The sequence below is a fragment of the Diprion similis genome, chromosome 10 (assembly GCF_021155765.1).
Source record: "Diprion similis isolate iyDipSimi1 chromosome 10, iyDipSimi1.1, whole genome shotgun sequence".
NCBI lineage: Eukaryota > Metazoa > Arthropoda > Insecta > Hymenoptera > Diprionidae > Diprion > Diprion similis.
In genome coordinates, this window is record NC_060114.1 from 13239354 (window position 1) to 13258267 (window position 18914).

Consider the following 18914-nt stretch of genomic DNA (forward strand, 5'->3'; position numbering starts at 1 on the left):
TGCAGCAGCCCTGAGACACTCGTAATAATTCCATTAGAGTAATCACAGGATTTTCAGAAAATGATCAAGTCGTCAAGAAAATTGAGTAAAAGAAGCAGACGAAAATCAAAAGAGCGAGAAACTGGATTAAAAAGAAAGTGAACTACATGCAAAGGGAAAATTTTCACTTTGAGATTCTGTTGAGGGGATCACCATGTGAGCTTACCTTGAAAAACTGGGAAAATACAGATTTGGTCACGTTGTTTCTGATATTGCTGTGTCAAAGAAACTGGACTTTCCAGACTAGAAAATTAAAATCAGTTTCATAAGCGAAGATTCGTTTGTTACAGAATTTATTCCGGTTTATTGATCATCGGTTAAATAAAGATAAATGTTACTTTTTCAGTAAATTAACTTAATTTTCGTAAGGCTCCAAGTTTATAACGCCTCTATCGTATATGATTAGAGAAAATTTGGGCGATAAACTTCTTATCGAAGACACTACAATTTTAGCAAAGTGTTTGTAAACTTTCGTAGAGAAAAATCGTGCTTATCTCAATAGTCAACTCTTCTGTTATGAAAATATTGTCAGTATACATCATGCGATAGAAGCTTTAATTAATCCGAATAATGATAACTAATAACAATTAGCTGGTTAAAATCTCGACGGCAAACAAGTCATATTGTGATAAAACTTGATGTTTGTTCATTTCGGTATGCATGCTTTTCAACCATTCCCCATTCCTCACGATCGACAAATTGAAACGAGTCTGAAAAATTCTGTACCATAGTTGGCATCACTGACTTGTTCCATTGATACAGTGATAACAATTCTTACCGAATCTGTATTTTCTCAATTTGTCCAAGTCAACTCATACCGTTCTCTATAGTTTGCTAACTGAATTCTTCTTGGCTGTCCCCCCTGCAGAATAACGGCAATGATCATGGTTACACCATACATGCGATCTCCTGGATTCCCCTCGTCTTCGCCACGACTGACATCAACGCATCATCTCCGTTGCAGGATCGGGTTTCACCCGATTCCTGTGGCCTCCTAAATAATCCAGCGCATTGGAGCAAGGTGCCCTAGTAAAAAGCAGGTTCAAGCCAGTCCCTGGATCCGTTATCGTTAGCAGTAATGGGTATATAAGAAGTGGAGGAAACAGCGGGTAGACACTGGAAGCAATAATTTGCGCCGGCGTTATTGTCCCAGTACTGAGCACCCTTGCACTGATACCTGACGGCGAATTCGATCCGGTGACCAACGGCGAGAGTATGGCAATAAAGCGTGAACATGAACTTGTCGCTGAATCCGTCACAGGAGTTGGAAACATAGGTAGCCTGAAGATCGCTAAAGCTCTGCCATCCGTTCAGGGAGTACCGAATGTGAACGGACTTGTGAAAGTCGAGATTTCGCACCCTGACAGTACCGCTGAGGCAGAGGCTGACGGGGTCCTGGACAAGGACGTTCTCCAAACAAACCTGACGCTCGCGGACCTTGTCGAGGAAGTCGGGAAGGCCACCGGGTTGCTGGAAAAGCGGTACCAGCAGCTTTTCGGGCTTGTGTCTAGCCAAACTACTCGAAGTCTGGGTCTCAAGGTACTTGGAGTGCCAGTTTTGGGGGGCCGGTTCCTTGATCAGGGTATCGTCGTATATGAGGTCCGAGTAGGCGGAGTTCGGAACCTTCGGTATCTCGTCGAGGAACGTCCTCACGTCGGCGAGATCAAGTCCAAGGACATCGGCGAACCTGACAATCTTCTTGCGCCCCGGAGTTCCGGGTGGCGTCTTTCCGGTCTTGAGCGACGAGCACCGCCTCACCCTGCGTGGCCTTTCCTGCTCCTCCTCCTCCTCGACTTCGTTCTCATCCTCGTTGTCGATTAGCTCCCCGGCGCCGAGCCGCTTCAGGAGCTCAACCATCTTCTCGGCGTCACCGTTCGTCACCGTTTCATCCTGAATCTCGAGCTTAACCTCGTTTTTAACGAGCCGATCATCGTCCTGTAGCGACACTCGTGCCCCGCTAGGACACTCCAGAGTCAAATCACCGGGTATGTTTATGCTGCTGCTGTACGTCGAGTGGTCGGTCTCCGTGTCGCTCTGAGCGTCGTCGCTCCCACCCGGTAAGTGAAGACTCCTCGGTTTGACCCTCGCGAAGTCGACCTCGTCCTTCACGCCGTTGATAGACGGTATGATCTCCGAGTCGGAGTGGGACTTATGGACGTTAACGGGAGCGACGAGGCCTCCAATTCCCCAAGGTCGTGCGGGACTCTCGTCCTGCAGTGACATCGTGCTGTCGTCGAAGGTACTCCAGAGGGACTCGTGGCTGGGAGAGGTGGTGTCGAGAGAGTCCTCAGAGCTAGCTTTGTGCCCCGCAGTCTTCGCATTTCGGAACGGTCCGAAGCCGTTCGACTCGCTGCAGGACTCCGAGGACTCGGCCTTGGACGGAGGCGGTTCATCGGGTATCGGCGAGCCGTGTCTCCGACCAACAACCCGGGCCGTAGGCCCGTTTCCAATGGCAGGACCGTCGCTGTCCGAGGTCTCGAGGTCGTAGAAAGACTCGGCCCGCTCCGCCTCCGAGGTCTCAGGGTCGTAGTATACCTCGGAGGAGTCACTCTCCGGCGAGGCCCCGGAGACCGGGGACGAGAATACGCACCCCGATTCGGGGCCCAGTGAGCAGGGCTCGGGGCAACGGCCGAGAGCGAGAGCTTCGGGGTTCAGCAGCAGCCCCGCAAGCTCGGCGGCGGTAATTTCCTCAGCTGGCGAGCCGGGGGCGTCCGGATCGTCGATATCGAAGTCGAAGTAGAGGTCTGAGTCCGAGCTGTGCTTCGGTTGGCGCTGCAGTACCTGCTGTTGGCTGTGCGCAGGCGCCACCGTTGCTCCCGAGTGAAGCCACGAGGTCTCAGATGGCGCCAGCTCCGCGCCGAGCTTTCGCTCCTCCCCCTCGCCACCTAGAGACGTCAGACGGTGGTGCAAACGACGCGCGAAAGCTTCCGCGCGACCCCTGCAGCTGCTTGGGAAAAGCGAACTCACGAGACCGCAGGACTGACCGCCCCCCGCGTTTCCGCTCGAGTCTGTACTGCCCATAACAGTTTTCACGCCGGAATCCTTGAGGGCCGCGCTGATCGCCGGAGATCCAGACACCTCCGAACCCGAGGCACCGAGATCTCGGACCTCGTTCAAACCCTGAAACAAATGAGTGAAGGCCAACCGTTAGTATCAGGAACTCTCCGCAACGTCGCATCGTTTTAACGATGCTGTCTTATGTGGTAACTATGATATATCGATTTTTCATCGAAACGTTAAGCGCACGATCAAGACGAACCTATAATTGTTGATACGGAGTAAAAATGATAGATCAAAAGTTAGGTCCAAACTTCGACAGGTTGTGAAGTCAACAAGGTTGAATATGGTAGTTGTGAGAATATTTCCTAGCAATATAGGTATAATACATGCGTCAATTTTGAAAAAAAATCGGACAAACGATGATGTTGCTTTTCCAAAATCATGGCGCGTATAATCAGAAACTGAGCTTATTCTTCATTTGCATTTGCAGATATTTTCAACTTTTTTCATCTTAAGAAGAAAAGATTCTATAAATAAAATTCACTTGCATCGATTTCAGTTTCGCTTTTCCAGTTTCGATGAAAAACATTTATCGTCAATACATTTCACATATTATTGGTTAATTTTGGCACGCAAATACTCAACTATGGGGAGGGTTCACATTTCCACAAATTATTTCTAACATTGCAATGCATAGTTTTGGCATCACACGAGGTCAGCCAAGCGTCAAAATAACTAGTTATGAATTTTTCAACACTACGAAGGTTACACTAACATATTCTGACTGACGGTAATTATCTTCCATTTATTTAGCGCATTCCTTTTCGAATTATAGACAGTTAAATCATCGGATTTCAACGACTTCGGAGTTTCAGAAAGAATCTGGAACAAGCCAAAAATTGGAAAATTTATGGTCAAACGTACAAGCTCGTGGCAATGAGATACGTAATCTCCAAGCAATCTCTGCAATACGTTGCACCGACTAACATTTGAGGTTCTGAAAACGAGGTTGCGTTTCATTATTTATAGCCCGTTGAAAGGATTTATCACAATACAGTACCCCATGCTTTTTTTATTTTTTTGTTATTATTATTTATTGCAAATAGATTATCCTCTGTTTAGTTGTGTCCGTCACTTTTGAAAAACCACGAATCAACCAGCGAATTTTTGTTGCAATATTTTCTAAATATATTGACTCGGCACACAGATCGAATAATCGTACGATATTTTTGTTGAAAGAAAGAATCTCGTGTATTCTTAAATTAATCTTAAATAAAGTGTGTTCTTAATTATCTACATAGCAAAATAACAACGGAAGAAAATCAGACTCAATGATCGCTGGATTATAATACCACTCGGGATGATTTCAACCCGTCCCAATTTCATTCGAGACGCTCTATTAATATTTTTGGCGTCGTGCTTGGACGAGAGCGACGATTGCAACCGATTGGCATCGAATGAAACTATGTATGTACATACGTGTGCTAGTACGCGAGGTTGATAGTAACGCGTCAGCAATTGTTCAGCAATTGTCGAATGCGATTGAAAAAAACATAAAGTTCAACTAGTCTGTCCCAAAGTGAAACTCAAGAAGCCAGATGGTTTAGATTTTTTGTTAGAGTATATTTTTACACGATTCCCTTTTCATACCCAATTCCGACTATCCGTAAAAACAAGCACTTGTATAGAGGTCGAATAACAAGGAGAAACATGAGAAATAAGACTCAGTGCAATGTTGCAAGCCTCCAATTTGCACTAACAACAAGACAATTTCCTAGCGATACCTGAATATCTATAATAATGTGACAGCGATAGTAAAAAGAAGAGAAAAAAGTTGACACCACATTACAGAAGCGTATAATAATGAAACTCTTTTACATAGAGACACTGACGGTATTATACATTATGCAATCGGCACCTTATAATCTATTCCTTTATCGACCGCGAAGAAATTCTTTCAACGAGAGATATTATCCGTTTTGCAGAACAATCAGCTCAAGGAATTAAATTCCTGACCATAGATGACAACTTCGATTGCCATTCCCACCTGTTCCTTATGACCTCACATCTGTCTCATATCTGCCGTTTGCTAGATTACATATTATACATGTATCGATCGATACTTTGCGATTCTTTGGTGTGAGTTCATCTTTGCTAAGCTCGAAATTTTCTCCCCCAACTCGGTTGTTTAATTTCCGGTAAAAGTGAAACGATTCTTAATTTTCGAATATTGATAAGGACGATTATGACATCAGGTCATGGTCGCTGCTAGTGGTGCTTATAAGTATTTATGTAATCATAGCGACTATAATAACGCGTGAGACATTCCTTCCTATCCGAAACTTATAGGTCTAGCTTTACGATATATTTATAACGTATATATAACAGTTTAGATAACATAATCTGATTTGCGTGTAATTCTTTCTGTATCTGACACACATGATGTGACATTTATCGAAAGGTTCTTCACCTTTCGAGCATGCCTATAAGCGATACCAGCTGTTAGTTAATCTCTGTTTACAAGTAGCTGTAACGAGAATTAGATAATGGTGGAATAAAAGTAGAGATTGTTGCAGATTGACTAGTGACGAAAATAAAACTAATCGAAATAATAAAAGTTAATTTTTAAACCCGGTATAAAAATCGGCGATAATCGATAGCTGACGTTAATTCGAGATCGAGTTTACGCGCCGTCTAGACGTTGAAGGTACTTTAAAAGGGAAAAGAAAGAGCTGCTCAAGCAGTCAGGTTGCGTTGAAGCGATGCACGCTTATATGCTTCGACGAATCAAGTGGGCAGCATCTTGTCTGCGGCCTTCTGCAGCCCATGTGATAAGAGTGTGTTGTTGGAGTGCAAGTGCACAATCTATACACGCGTGCCTATTTATATATAATATGCTCTACGCTATTACCGTGCTGAATTGAAAGAAGGTAAACGTTGAATCTATACTTCACGTATAATGCATAAAACCTTGTGGCAGCTCGCAGCAGTCAGTAATAGCTGTGACTACGTTTGTCTGACCCCGCGGAACCTCGGGCATATCACAAGCCTTTCGGTAAATAGAAACAAAAATGTTTGACAACGAATTTTCACGCCAGGCACTTACTTTATCGCCAGTTCGTGTATCGCAGACAGTGACTAGACGGCAAAGAGTAGATACTATTTTTGTAAAATGTCATCCCCACAACGACGCTGCTGCCAAGCGATATGTCATACTAGCATCACGTGCAATCGAACTATTCACCTTACACAACTCTCTTCATATCTATGACTTTGGTATTGTCGACGTGTCGGCAGGCGTGCGTTCCTCGCTGATCGTAAAAAATGAATTGAAGAAAAAGAAACTGCTAGTAACAAGATCGAAGTGGGGAAATAATCTCTCCCAACTTCAATTGTTTTTCATAAATAACTATTAGAAAATCACTTTGTTTGATTCGACAATTACTTGGGTCAGAACGTCCTTTATTCTTAGTAAGTATCAACAGACACGACTGGCTTTTCGTCTAACCATTCGTAAATATTCAATCGTATAATCAACGATCGATCAATCGAAACTTTTTAATCCATTCTTCAACAGTTGTATTCTTCGAGATAAACCGAGACGAATTTGAGAAGGAAAAAAATCGTGGGTGCTGATATTTTCAAACGAGAGCCGGTCGAAGTCACGGCCAATCAGCACGCGGAGATTGAGGCGGGCGCCACCTGGCAGTTGTTTCCAGTGGCAGAATGTCCGTTATTTTAGCGCGGTGCTCCCTGATTGGTCGAGAACTTCGACCAGCTCCCATTTGAAAACTATAACCCGCTCAATTTTCCTGTTTGGACAAGTTAGTCGCGGTTCTTCGCCAGGAATACAATAGACGCACGAATGAAACGATTCTGTTATAAGTTTCAGCGTAATTGCAGCGTTTTGCGAACGTTATTCGAAGATAAATGCTCTCGGTCGGTTATACATTTATGAAACATGGGTGCTTTTGGCTTGCAAATAAATCAATTGACTCTGAAATTGCCGGCAATTGTTTCATACGTCATTCTCGTGTGGATTTAAGTCACGCGGCTACATACATACATACATAGACACAAACCAAAGCGCAAGGAGTTGTCTCGTGATTGTTGTCATCTCTGAGAGCTGTGCGACCATTTGTCAGTCATTTAAGTGATTGTCAAGCATTATAAGGGAGACTCTGAAAGCCTCGATAGGACCTGAAGTGCGGCGCTTATAACCAGACTCAAACCATGATCATCCAATCACCCAAACCAATTTTGAACCGATTTCCCGATTTCTCAAGCAATATAATCAATTATGTGTCTATAAATATTGGGCAAAATTATTTTTTCACGGCGACTCATATTGTTCATCGGACGGAAATGAACAACACGTGCAAAATTGTGAAAACCAATAACTGGAATTATTTTTATTTTCGGTAAGATCGATTTAAAAATAAAACAATGATTATCGCAGGTGTTATTTTAAGACTTAAGTCAGTATTACCGCTAAAGTATGACCGTTGATCTGAACCGGCGTTGTTTTCGTCTTGACAATTCGCGCAGCTGTTGAATGTAATTCTTCGTTTTGCGTCATATCGATATATTTTCTTGTTTTCTTTATTTCTTTTTCTCCGAACTCTTCTTATTATTATCGCGATTAATAATTCGGAGTTGAACGAACTCGTCGGAATATTTTGGATGAGCTGTAATCTCGAACTACGCGTTGTACGTATGTGTTATACGAAAAATGTACGTGCGATTCTAGTGATCGGAATCACGTTATATTAAGTATTGATTATTTCGGGATCACCACTCATTCATCGCTCTTTTTATTTATAACCAACCGAAGGTTATCGAAGGTTATTTCCCCGGCACGAAAACATACATCTTTTTATTCACAGCAGTAGCTGACTCCTTCGACTCAGGCTAGTCGAAAAATACACCGATTGACATATTGTTATTTATATACACGTGTAAGAAATGATTATCGGTTCATCAGCAATCCCAACCTGACTACTCAATTTACTTATTGCGAATATTATCCATTCATATCATGGATAATAATCCCTTTATTTTTACTTGCTTTGCTGGTATTCATTTATTTAGCTATTTATTTATTTATTTAAGGATCACTGTAATTTACCAAACCAGAGACTATTTGTAAGTAACGCATTATAGAATTTAGTGACAAAACAACGGAAATGAAAAAGAAAAATAATATCTCCGGAATTACGATTCGGTTAAACTTTCAAGGATTACGATGAATTTTTTTTCAATCGTCGTTTTATTCAAAATAAGAAACTTTGACACGGCGCGAATTTTCGCATATCACTGTTAATTAACCGTTCACATTTTCTCGTTTCACGTAATACATATGGGCTAAACTGTACACGTTATAGGTATACATAGACTTAAAACTTAAGATAATCCGGTGCAGAGTGACGGTGAACACTGACTGACAATAACTTCTCCGCAATGGGTTGACCAGTGATGCTCCTGGCTCGCGATCAGTGGCGTAACTCACAGGGTTAAATGACTGGAAAAATCTTTCACCGACGAAAACGTCGACGTTTTTATTTTGCACTCAATTTAGTCCGTCGTTCAGTGTTTTCACTATTCTTTGCGAAGCTTTATTTTATCATTTTTATACACGGTGTGAAAACCCAAAGAAGCTGAGACGCGAAGTATCTAAGTACGTGTGAATAAAATTATAATTGCGACGTTTTTTCGGTATTTTTAAATTCAGAATTCTTTCTAATATTTCACACTTGGCAGGAGTTTCAAATTTTTTTCAAGAAAAAAGTGCTTCTGTCAAAGAACGCGATAAATCCTGAAATGTATTGAAAAGAGAAATCTGCAACAACCAATTGCGACATCTTGAAATATTAGCGAAACAAGTGATGCAGGAAATGGTAAAAGTAAAAAATGATAATAATGGAAATTTCTGACACGAAAATACGACATGCTGATTATAATTGGTGCGTAATTCGAGTAGCTTCTCTTGTTATAAAATATCCTACGCACAGGGCGAAAAACAAGCGAATAATATTGATGATTGATCAGGGACTCGGGATTCTTAGGCACACACCTTAGTGGCTGCCTTGGCACATATGCACCGAGTGCATAGCAACCGTGTTAGCGATATCATTTTCTTGCAATGTACTGCAAACTGCCATGTTAGCTGATAACGATTGGACCGTCTTCAAGAACTTTCCCGAGTCGAAGATTACCGGCATTCGATGTGCAGGAACAGAATACTACGCAAAAATCCGAGTGTTTGGATAAATAACAGACTTTGCAACGTCGTATAAACCGAATTATATCGTGAAAAAGTTATTTCCCTCGATTTTCGATCGCCAAAACAGTCCAAATTGTTATCTGAATAACGTTTTTTGGAAGTGGGGATGAAATTTTTCATCTCCACCAATAAATAACCTTTTTTCTCTTACATTTGACCAACCGTGTGAAAGTGTAAGAGATTTTCGCCTCTGAACATGCAGAAACGTATTTGCAAACGAAGATTGCACTTTGTGGAAACGTCACTGCATGACTACAGAGAAAGGCAGCGGCATCAAATTGCCAAAATAAACTCCAAACATCGAGGAATGTGCTGTGGAGCATGAGACTTATGTGCGAGCTACGTGCTGTTTCTATTTTTTTATTTTCATTACTTTATAATTTTTTTTTTTTCATAGCTTTTTTTCTCATATTCTGATACATGTAAAAATTTTAACAAGGTTAAATACGAATCAAACGTATGATTAAAACGTTTTTGAAACAATGTATATTATTAATGAGTATAAATGAAAACGTTTGATAATTTTCTTCCGAATAGTAATGATTAGTATTGTTATTATTGATACGAAGAATAATGAAAAAAATTTTCTGCCATAAAGTGTATGAAACCAATTTTGAAAAGAGTACAACACAGCGAGCAGTAAAAAATATTTTTTTCATTTGATTTAAATTTTAAAACGGAAGAAGATGAGTTGTTATTATGCCAACACAATGTTTTCACGTTTGTCAAATCTCTTTACAGAATGATATTGTTTTTCTTCACTTCTGGGTAAATTGATATTTGCTCAAGGAAACGAAAAAGAAATGATGATAAAGTAAAAAACTGTTACTTCAATACCGCGGGTGCAAAATTCTTCTTGTCTTTTTACATTACGGTTGTAATACATACGTTTCAGCGAAGCTTTTAGCCGAAAATATAGAGAATTCATAATGATAGAGCAAAACTTTCAGGCTGTCTACGGGTGTTGACACCTTTTTTGTTTATGCGATGCAAACATTTGTTTTTACTGTTTGTTTGCTTTTTTCTGTTCTTCTTTTCGTCGCCTCCACGTTGATGTGATAAATTGCGCGTAGAAAATTCAAACCGTCAAAATTGTTCACAGCAGTGTTCTTTTTTTAACAATTGTAATTTATCAAATAAATATTGGATTTAGGTATGCGATTTACAGGATGACAAGGTCGTACATTATTAATTAGGTATTAGAATTAAAAACTGTTATTTTTCATTTAACTTATGTAATAAGCCTGGCTTGTTGTTAGAGGCTTCGGGACAGCAGCATCAGCACCGGTGCAAGGTGCATTCAATTCTTATCACTGGTTAATTATCGTGTCCAGCTACTCGCAGCAGTGGATATTTAGCGGACTTATTTTGCATAATAATCTTCAAGAGCTGCTTGGTGGTTGTATTTTTTTCATGTGATAAATCTTTGCAATAATTATATATGATTACTGCTAAAAAAAAAAAAAAATAGATGTAAAGCAAAATTTTCGAGGATTTATTCACCTGTTATTTAATTTTCAGTAAAGGTAGGTCATTACGTATTATTTTTGTTTCGTACATGTTTTCGAAAAATCTAATGAATGTGATGGCTGGAGCGTTACGTTGAAATGAACAAAGTATTGTTGAACGAATGTTTCATTATGACAAAAAAAAGAGAACATATTAAATTAAATTTTCCAAATACATTTCTAATGATACGGGATAATTTTGAATAAAATTACTTGACGAGAATAGATTATGCGAATCAAGAAATAGAATATATTGTTTCGTTGCCAATTCCCAGAATAAATGGAATTTCCCAATGTTCACGCTAATTCAGAGCTGTGAAACATTGTCTTTATTATAACAATTGTACAACAGAGGTAGTTAATAATTGGCGAGAGACGTCGTTGCTCCCATGAAATTCAATTACACAGCATCATATGTGTGATATTTGGTTTTTATATACACAGTGAGCCGAAATTTTTCCGAACGCGAAATGAACTTTAAACTCTAAAGCGCGGGATCGAAAGTGCCACGTCGCTGCTGCTCCTGGCTTTGTTTATCCTTAACTGTGCTCAACTGTGTAAGTAGATCGTAAAACAAATAGCCAAGAATAATTTTCTGTCAGATGACCGATGGGACGCGGTACAAACGGGAACCACGTGATTGTTAGAATAGACTATATTCAACGACGCAACACGCGTTTGGGATATTCAATTTACCACTCGAACCTCGTGCTCTGCACACTCTCTTACTCTCTTACTCTCTTACTCTTTCAACGGCTATTTATGTCACGTAGTTGACAAGCCGTAAGCCTATTGTGTGCAGAGTCTAGTTAAGTGATGTTTTAAATTTGGGTCATTGTCAGGTGCAGGGTAGCTAAATGACACCGCCGAAGATATTCTTAACGTTTTCTTTTTTTTTTTTTTTTTTTTTTCATTCCTTTATTTTCGCTTTGAAAAGAAATAATATTTTGAAATCGGCAGGTTGTTGTTACCGATTTACATATCATTTTTGCAATCCATCCAGAATAATATCGCAACTGATTGTGAGTGTGTGAAAAATATTTTAAGCAGAAAATATTTTCAGGTTAAAAATTGCAAAACTTAAATTCACGAAATGGAAATAAAGTTAACATGATATCATGGTGTTCACATTTTATTCTACATTACGTGAAGATTTTATTGAATTTAAATTGAACTCGATTTACTTCAGCCAATTGTAATATTAAATTTCCAGTAACAAATATCGTCCCAATTTTGAATATTGATGAAAAAAAAAACAACAACAACAACAAGCAGACACAATGTATCAACGTTAATGTCAATCTGCTTATAAACATGCGCTCAAGTTTGATTTCACTCTGGCTTTATCGTGTACAGATTTACAGGCTTAGGATTCGAAATCCAGTTTTCTTTTGGTGGGGTAAAAAAAAAAGAAAAAGAAAAAAAAATGTCTGCTAAAACTGAAACATATACATACATATAATAAAAATCGTACGAAAATAGGAGTTTCAAAAATAAAAATGCAGACCCGATCATGCGATGTGGAACGTAATCCATAGGCTTGCGCATTTGCACACAGTTATACTACAGTTATACATGTATGAATAATCTATGCTATACAACAATTCTGTAAACAGGTTCACGATTTCGTGTGCCAAAACTCGCGGCCGACCCAGCTGGAAATAGTACAGCATTTTTGACAGTGTCGTTAAGTCGTTCTAAATTCGAATGGTACTGCACCACGATTCGCCAGCCACCGCAGCAGCATCAGCAGCTGTTGTTACGCCATGGACTATCGAAGACGGTAAATCGAATGACATTTGGCTATGCCGAAAGGCAGGTGTAAATCTGTGTGACCTTTATCACCGTACAGTGATGGATAAATATTTCTTTAATTCAACGCTAAATACGCATTTGCTACTATTTGTTACAAGATTGTGTTTATTTGTTTATTTATTTTTATTTAGTTGGAAACGGAATTTTGTGTACCTATCACAAGTTCGCGACAATTTGTTCGTCAATTCCGTGAGAAATATTATCAGGCTGCATGTAGAACGGAAATCTGTTTGATAAGCGGTGAATTATTAGAGGTGCATTCGCGATAATGAAAAAGCATTTTTTTTTACTTAAATCGAAATGAACAACGGATTTGGTAGCTCCAGAATTTCAGTTAAAGCAGCGAAAAAAATATTTGTAATATATGTGGTAGGACAGCTGAAGTTGCGATTGTCTAATTTCATTAACATGGCCGCCATCTGCTCGCTTGCGGTTTTATTTCTACTGTAGGATCGATGCCAACCTTCGTATATGATCAAGCGCTATTTCACCCCCAACAAAGTGATGGCAAGAATTGTTTACCTGTAATTGTACCTTTGATAAAAGTCTAAGAGCAGTGAATTTGACATCTTTCGGGTGGGGGTAAAAACCTGCACTTCGTGAAAGCTTTAGTATCTAAAATTAGTTGAAATCTTTTGAAATTGCACTTTGCAAATGTGTGCAATATTACGATATGAAATCTGTGATATTTCAGTAAAGTCTTTTGAAATTGGTTCAGCACCACGTACGTGTGATTGATATCTACGAAAAATAGTTGGTATCGTTTACAGTAACGTGAAGTCTGTCGAAATTGATTGGAATCTTTTAAAAACCATTTAAATCTGTTGAAGCTTAGAAATGTCTCATTAAAGAGTACCTATTTCGAAATTTGGGTAAAGTTTCGTGAAGTCTTTGAAGAACATTTGGAAAAGACTTGTGAATCCGTACAGGAGGTATAAAACGGCAGTAATAACTCATGAAACCAAACTAACAGATGTTTATATCCTAGACCGGAAATCCAAAATGGCCGTGCCTATCAGAATCGGCAAGTGTAGCTACACGTTTATTCGCACGTAAGCATCTTGCATGGCTAGATATAGGTTTGAGGTTCATTTCATCGTTGAGGCAGTTCAGCTAGCAGCCCCATTACGGGTGGGTAATAAAGTCAATGGTAACCAAGGTGACCTTTCTAACGGGGAACGCCGAACGCTTGACGCACACCAAAGTACCATACACGCACACACAATACGAGAGTTTGAAGCTCTCGGAGAGGTCAGGGGGGTCAACGAGCTTCGGGCTGCTTCGGTTCACCTCGGAAAAGCTGGATAACGCGATGCTGCAAGGAATGCGATCTTTCGTCCGAAGGTCACCTCTAGAACCCATAAATAAAAAATCGCTCGAATCAGAATTCAGGACGTTTGTCGTGAGGGTGAATTACTTCAAAGCTTTATCGAAAATTGGCATTCGATGTACGTAGTCTAAAGATAACTCTACAAATCTAATTATGAAAGTCGTTTTTCAGCCTGTCTCTTACTTAGTTCCCACGTGATATCGCAAATCAAATCCCCTCATTTTAATTCGTGGCATTAACCTGTAAAACGATCAGCTGATCTCTATTCTCGGCGCCATGTTGCCCGGGCACTCATCACGATTACATACTTCGTGCTTCATTATAGCTTCATTATATTGTAGGTACGCAACGATTACTGTGATGATGAAATTTCACCCGAGTTTGTGTATTACCTGAGTGAATTAAAAATATCGAAGTTTTTATCGCGGGATCCTACCTCACGATGTCAGTAAGTTTATTTTATTTCATCCCATCTTCAAAGATTTGTCCTAAATATTTGCATGGCTTAATTAGTATTCTGAAATATACTGTCGATGCGTTTCGTTCACTATAAGAATTTCTGTAACGATAAAATGATACAAGTTTGTAAAGCTGTCTATTACCATCCTCGCATCACATATTCGCGGTGAGTATAAGACTCTCGTTTTTTATAATTATTTAATTCTCGTTAAAAATCGAGTAACGCAGATAACTTTTGCAGCGTCAGCAATTAATAGAAACCGCGTGTTAAAAAATTATTGATTGAAGTAATCTAATAAAACAAAACTCACCCGTCGATAAATTATAAACGAAGGACAATATCAGTTACAATGTAAAGTTGACGATGATAATAGTAATAATAACTATAATGATTATAACTTGGCAAATATATGATTCGTTCGAGTCGTCTGCAGTCTCTATTATCAATGGATTTTTTACACACTCCAGCCGCTGCAAAACCGTCCGGCGCCGATTAGACTCAATAGACGAAACTTAATCGTCGCAATTGCTTATTATACAGGGTTATAAAATGCATTTGTATTCGTTTCGTAAATCACTATTTTACATATATATATATATATCTTGAATTTTAAAACACATAAAATTATAAAAACGAAACCCGAGCGATATGATCTGTTCGCAAAATTCTTATTCCTGTTTATTCGACCGCTCCCTTTTCACCCCGTTAATCAAATTCTTGGATTCTAAAGAAATTTTATACTCGAAGAAAAAATCATATCTACTGAGCATGTATCTGTAAATCTTGAGTAAATTGGATTTCCGATAACAGCGGTAGTTTTATTTGGGAAAAAAACTGCGCAACGAACACCTGAACCTACATTACAAACATTTGTGCCTGTTGATTGACGTTGGAGAAAGGAATTGAATCAAGTGATTCAGTATCATTGATGATCGCAATTATTAATCGGCACAGGATTTTCAATATGAAAATTAAAATACCTTTCGGAGTCCAAATGATGGATCGATGCCGAGTTCTGGGAAAATTCGAAAGTACTGCCACGCTGAGCCGATATGATGAGAATGCGTAAACTATCTGTTGCGTCAAGCACAGAATAATTTTTATCGTTGAATAAAAAAGTTAAATGCATCCAACCATCCGCGAAACAAATTGATTACAACAATAATAACAATCATAATAATGATTATAGACTTTTTGCTTGATTTTGTCGGAATTAGCAGTACACGTTAAAAATTTGTGTACATGCATGAAAGAATGCGTGCGAGTTTTTTCTTTGTTTAAGAAATTTTTTAACGTAAATTGACGTTGATGTACAGTCAAATATACAGCAAAGACAGGATCGAACGTTCGTTAAACCCTTCAGCGTTTCTGCAGCGTTGTTCATAGATATATAATACAACGCGTACCGAAATCAATGAATTGAAGTTCCTCTTCGGGGGGGAATAAGGACACCTCAAATCCCTGAGGACAAAAAAAGGAAATTCTGTACTTCACAGTTTGTCAAAGTGTGAGTGTTATTCTTCATTATATAGTTTACTATACCGATGCGAGTGTGAGTTTGTGAGTGTATATGCAACCCAGTTGAGTTACAGAAATATTTTTGGCAGAAGAAGGATGCATCACGTAGTCCCAATGCTGCACAATTGCACAATTAGGAAAGTACATAAAAACTGAGATACGCTGAAATTTGTCCAACATTCGAAAGATCATCAATTCATTTTATAAGTGATTTCATTTTTTTTTTCGTAGGAGGCTGCGTTGATGGCTTCAAGTATAGTGAAATAAGGGATCAGAATCTTTTACAGGATGATAAGAAAGAGGGAATGAGAAAGAAGGAAAAATACGTCGCCCGCAGGATCGATACGACTGTCAGGCGGTATGCAATTAGGAATGAACCAGTTTCGCCTAATCGCAAGCAACATGAAAGCATCTGTATGCAAATAGATCCTGTTCGACACGTTGACTCGACTTAAAGGCGGTTTTCTTCTTGTTCTACCTTCTGCGTCCGCATCACGTAGGCATATTAAAGCTTACGTAATACACTGAGCTCGCCTCAACCACGTGAATGAAAAACTTTTTTAGAAGACCGAAAAAAAGCGCTTCTTTCTCTTTCTCACGCTCGTCATTTTTCTCTTCCTCGCAGTTTTCAAGGTGACCGACGAGACCTCCTCACTACGTGACATCGAAACGTCGACGAAAGCGTCTATGGAGATCGATTAATTTCCTTTATTTTCGGCCTATTTCTTATTATTATATTTATTTACAGTTTTACGAGAATTTTAAAGTCTACGCCGCGCAGTTAGAACTTGTCGCAAAGCGTTTTTCTTTTCTGTTTTTGCATAATTATCGTATAACACACATCACGCGTCCCGTTACACGGAATGTGAAAATTCTGACAGGATTTCACCGCGTGTGTTCTTATACGCTCGATCAATTAACCCGGTTAGTTTCATCAGTACTGCGAAATTAATTGGCAGATTTTTTCGTTTCTGTAGTATGTTTGTTCTTCGATGTATTCATTTCTCTTGTATTCATTAACAAGCAGATCCGCATTGGATGAAAAATTTCAATGAAAAAATGTTCACATACGTGAATAAAATTTGATAAACAATTTAAATAAGAAACGTAGCAGGACCGCATATAGTACAGAATATTGCAATATCTTAATTAAATTAATAAAACGATTTATATACGATTAAAATTTTCTTCATTATTGCGTCATAACAATCTAGCCAATTTCACGTCGCAGGTAAACTTAAATTTGAGCTAAATATCATTGCAATTGAATATCCCGCCACAACTTTTAATACGGCGATTTTTTCGATTTCTTCTTTGATTCCGTTTCTCTATAACCATCTCGCGAATAAATATTTAAAGGCACTGTCACATGTGACAGTTTGCAAAGAAAAAAGAACATCGCAACGGTAAGCAGGAAGTGAGAAGAATGAGAAAAGAAAAAAAAAGAAATCGTCAATAATTGGAGCAGCGCCAGAACAATTACGCAGAGTAATCGCACCTATGTTTAGACATTAGACGACGACGCGCCTGTTTCAAATAACGTATATAACCCGCGGTGTGTGCATAGGTCGATTGTATCAAATGTCGAGGGAAAAAAGGACGAATGTACACATTGCACTCTCACTATCACGTATACCTAAAGCATACATATGTATGTGTGAATACAGTGTATTACACATTGCCATCGCGTCGTCCGCAAAAAAAATTTCCTCGTTAAAATGTGCGTGATTATGAATCATGTAACGTGTATAAAAGCGTACAATTTACGGAATGATAAGGCGAAAATAAGGTGGACTGAAAGAAAGAAAAATCTACAAATACTGCAGGCGGTTGCATACAAATATTCAGCCGAGACGAGTGTTTACAATTTTTATGCACGGTCTGGGAATGTTTGCGCGTCTCGCGATAGGTGGAATTTGAGTTGAGAAGACGATCGGAAATTCGTAAGATTGGTATAAACGCGGCAAAAATAAATTAGAATATATAGTCACTCACTGTTTTTGAAATTTGAACTCCGAAGTAGTTTTCTGCGGCAGCGGCGGCGGCGAAGATCCGGCGAAATTTTGGAGAAACTGCGTTCGAAATGAGCACTCCTCACTTTGACACTTGGCTGGTTTTTTGCCGGCGAGTTCTGTGACGCCGGGTTATCATATTAGAGCAGCGTGGAGTCGGCACTCGCGACGACGATCCACGTCGAGACGAGCGGTGCGCGTTGCTTTGGAAAAATGACGACGGCGGTCTGACAAGGGCGTCGAAGGTCGCGGGATCGCGCAGCACGCAGGTATCTCACACATGTGTAGGTACCCGCGATTATTCGCATCTGGTTCGCGAACCGACGCTGCAGAAAATAGGACGAAGGCGCCGCGAGGCGGCAGCATGCGACGCTCGGTACCGCCGCTCGTAAAACCCCGTCCCATCGACGCCGGCGAAAGCGTCGCGACGCGCATCAAGATGCCGTTGCGCAGGCGCGAAGCTCGCCGCGCGCCGATCAGCGCTTTTCGATATTCGAATCAAAACTACTCTGGGTCGGTTGCATTACCGCTACTCGAAAGACATTGACATTTTCTTATACATCTTTCACGCAGCTGATCCAGTCGGTTTTTTTTTAGGTGGAGGGGGCGGAGGCTTAAATAATACTTTAGGGTTATAAAAATATTGTCCAGTTGATACTATAGTGAAAATTTTTTTTTCGAATGTTCAATTCTTGATTTTGCCATAGTTTCTCGGAGCGCGCGTTGACTGCTCGTAACACTTTGAACGCATTTTTCTCGAAATTTTTTTTTTTCATACTTAAATATATGTTAAATAAACCCATTACGTACAAAATAAATCGTCAAAGTTAGGCCCTTTTTTGTCCGTTAGAGTGGTGTTATCCCTTAAGTTCGAATCTGCACTTTCAAAAATGTTATATCCGATTGTAAATCAAGAGCGAAACATACCATAAATTCCCTTTTGCAATAC

At 39.6% G+C, this 18914-nt stretch overlaps 1 protein-coding gene across 2 annotated transcripts; it reads right to left on the minus strand.

The window, feature by feature from the left end:
• Positions 1 to 645: 645 nt before the first annotated feature.
• On the minus strand, positions 646 to 18307 carry LOC124411503 (glycogen-binding subunit 76A). 2 transcript variants are annotated; one of them, XM_046890646.1, is made up of 3 exons: positions 17949 to 18307; positions 978 to 3159; positions 646 to 930 (listed from the first exon to the last, which is right to left on the minus strand). In XM_046890646.1, the coding sequence occupies exon 2, from the start codon at positions 3058 to 3060 to the stop codon at positions 1066 to 1068; it is 1995 nt and encodes a 664-aa protein (XP_046746602.1). In that variant the 5' UTR covers positions 3061 to 3159; positions 17949 to 18307; the 3' UTR covers positions 646 to 930; positions 978 to 1065. The 2 variants fall into 2 exon arrangements, with proteins under 2 accessions (XP_046746602.1, XP_046746601.1); XM_046890645.1 differs by lacking the exon at positions 17949 to 18307 and adding an exon at positions 7529 to 7926.
• Between the last annotated feature and the right edge of the window lie 607 nt (positions 18308 to 18914).

Bases quoted from the DNA above. Each gene is read 5' to 3' on its own strand.
- LOC124411503 (XM_046890645.1), bottom strand. From the start codon at position 7,618: ATGACGCAAAACGAAGAATTACATTCAACAGCTGCGCGAATTGTCAAG. The intron at 3,160-7,528 runs GTAATACTGACT...CATTTGTTTCAG, and splicing joins TCAACGGTCATACTTTAGCG to GGTTTGAACGAGGTCCGAGA.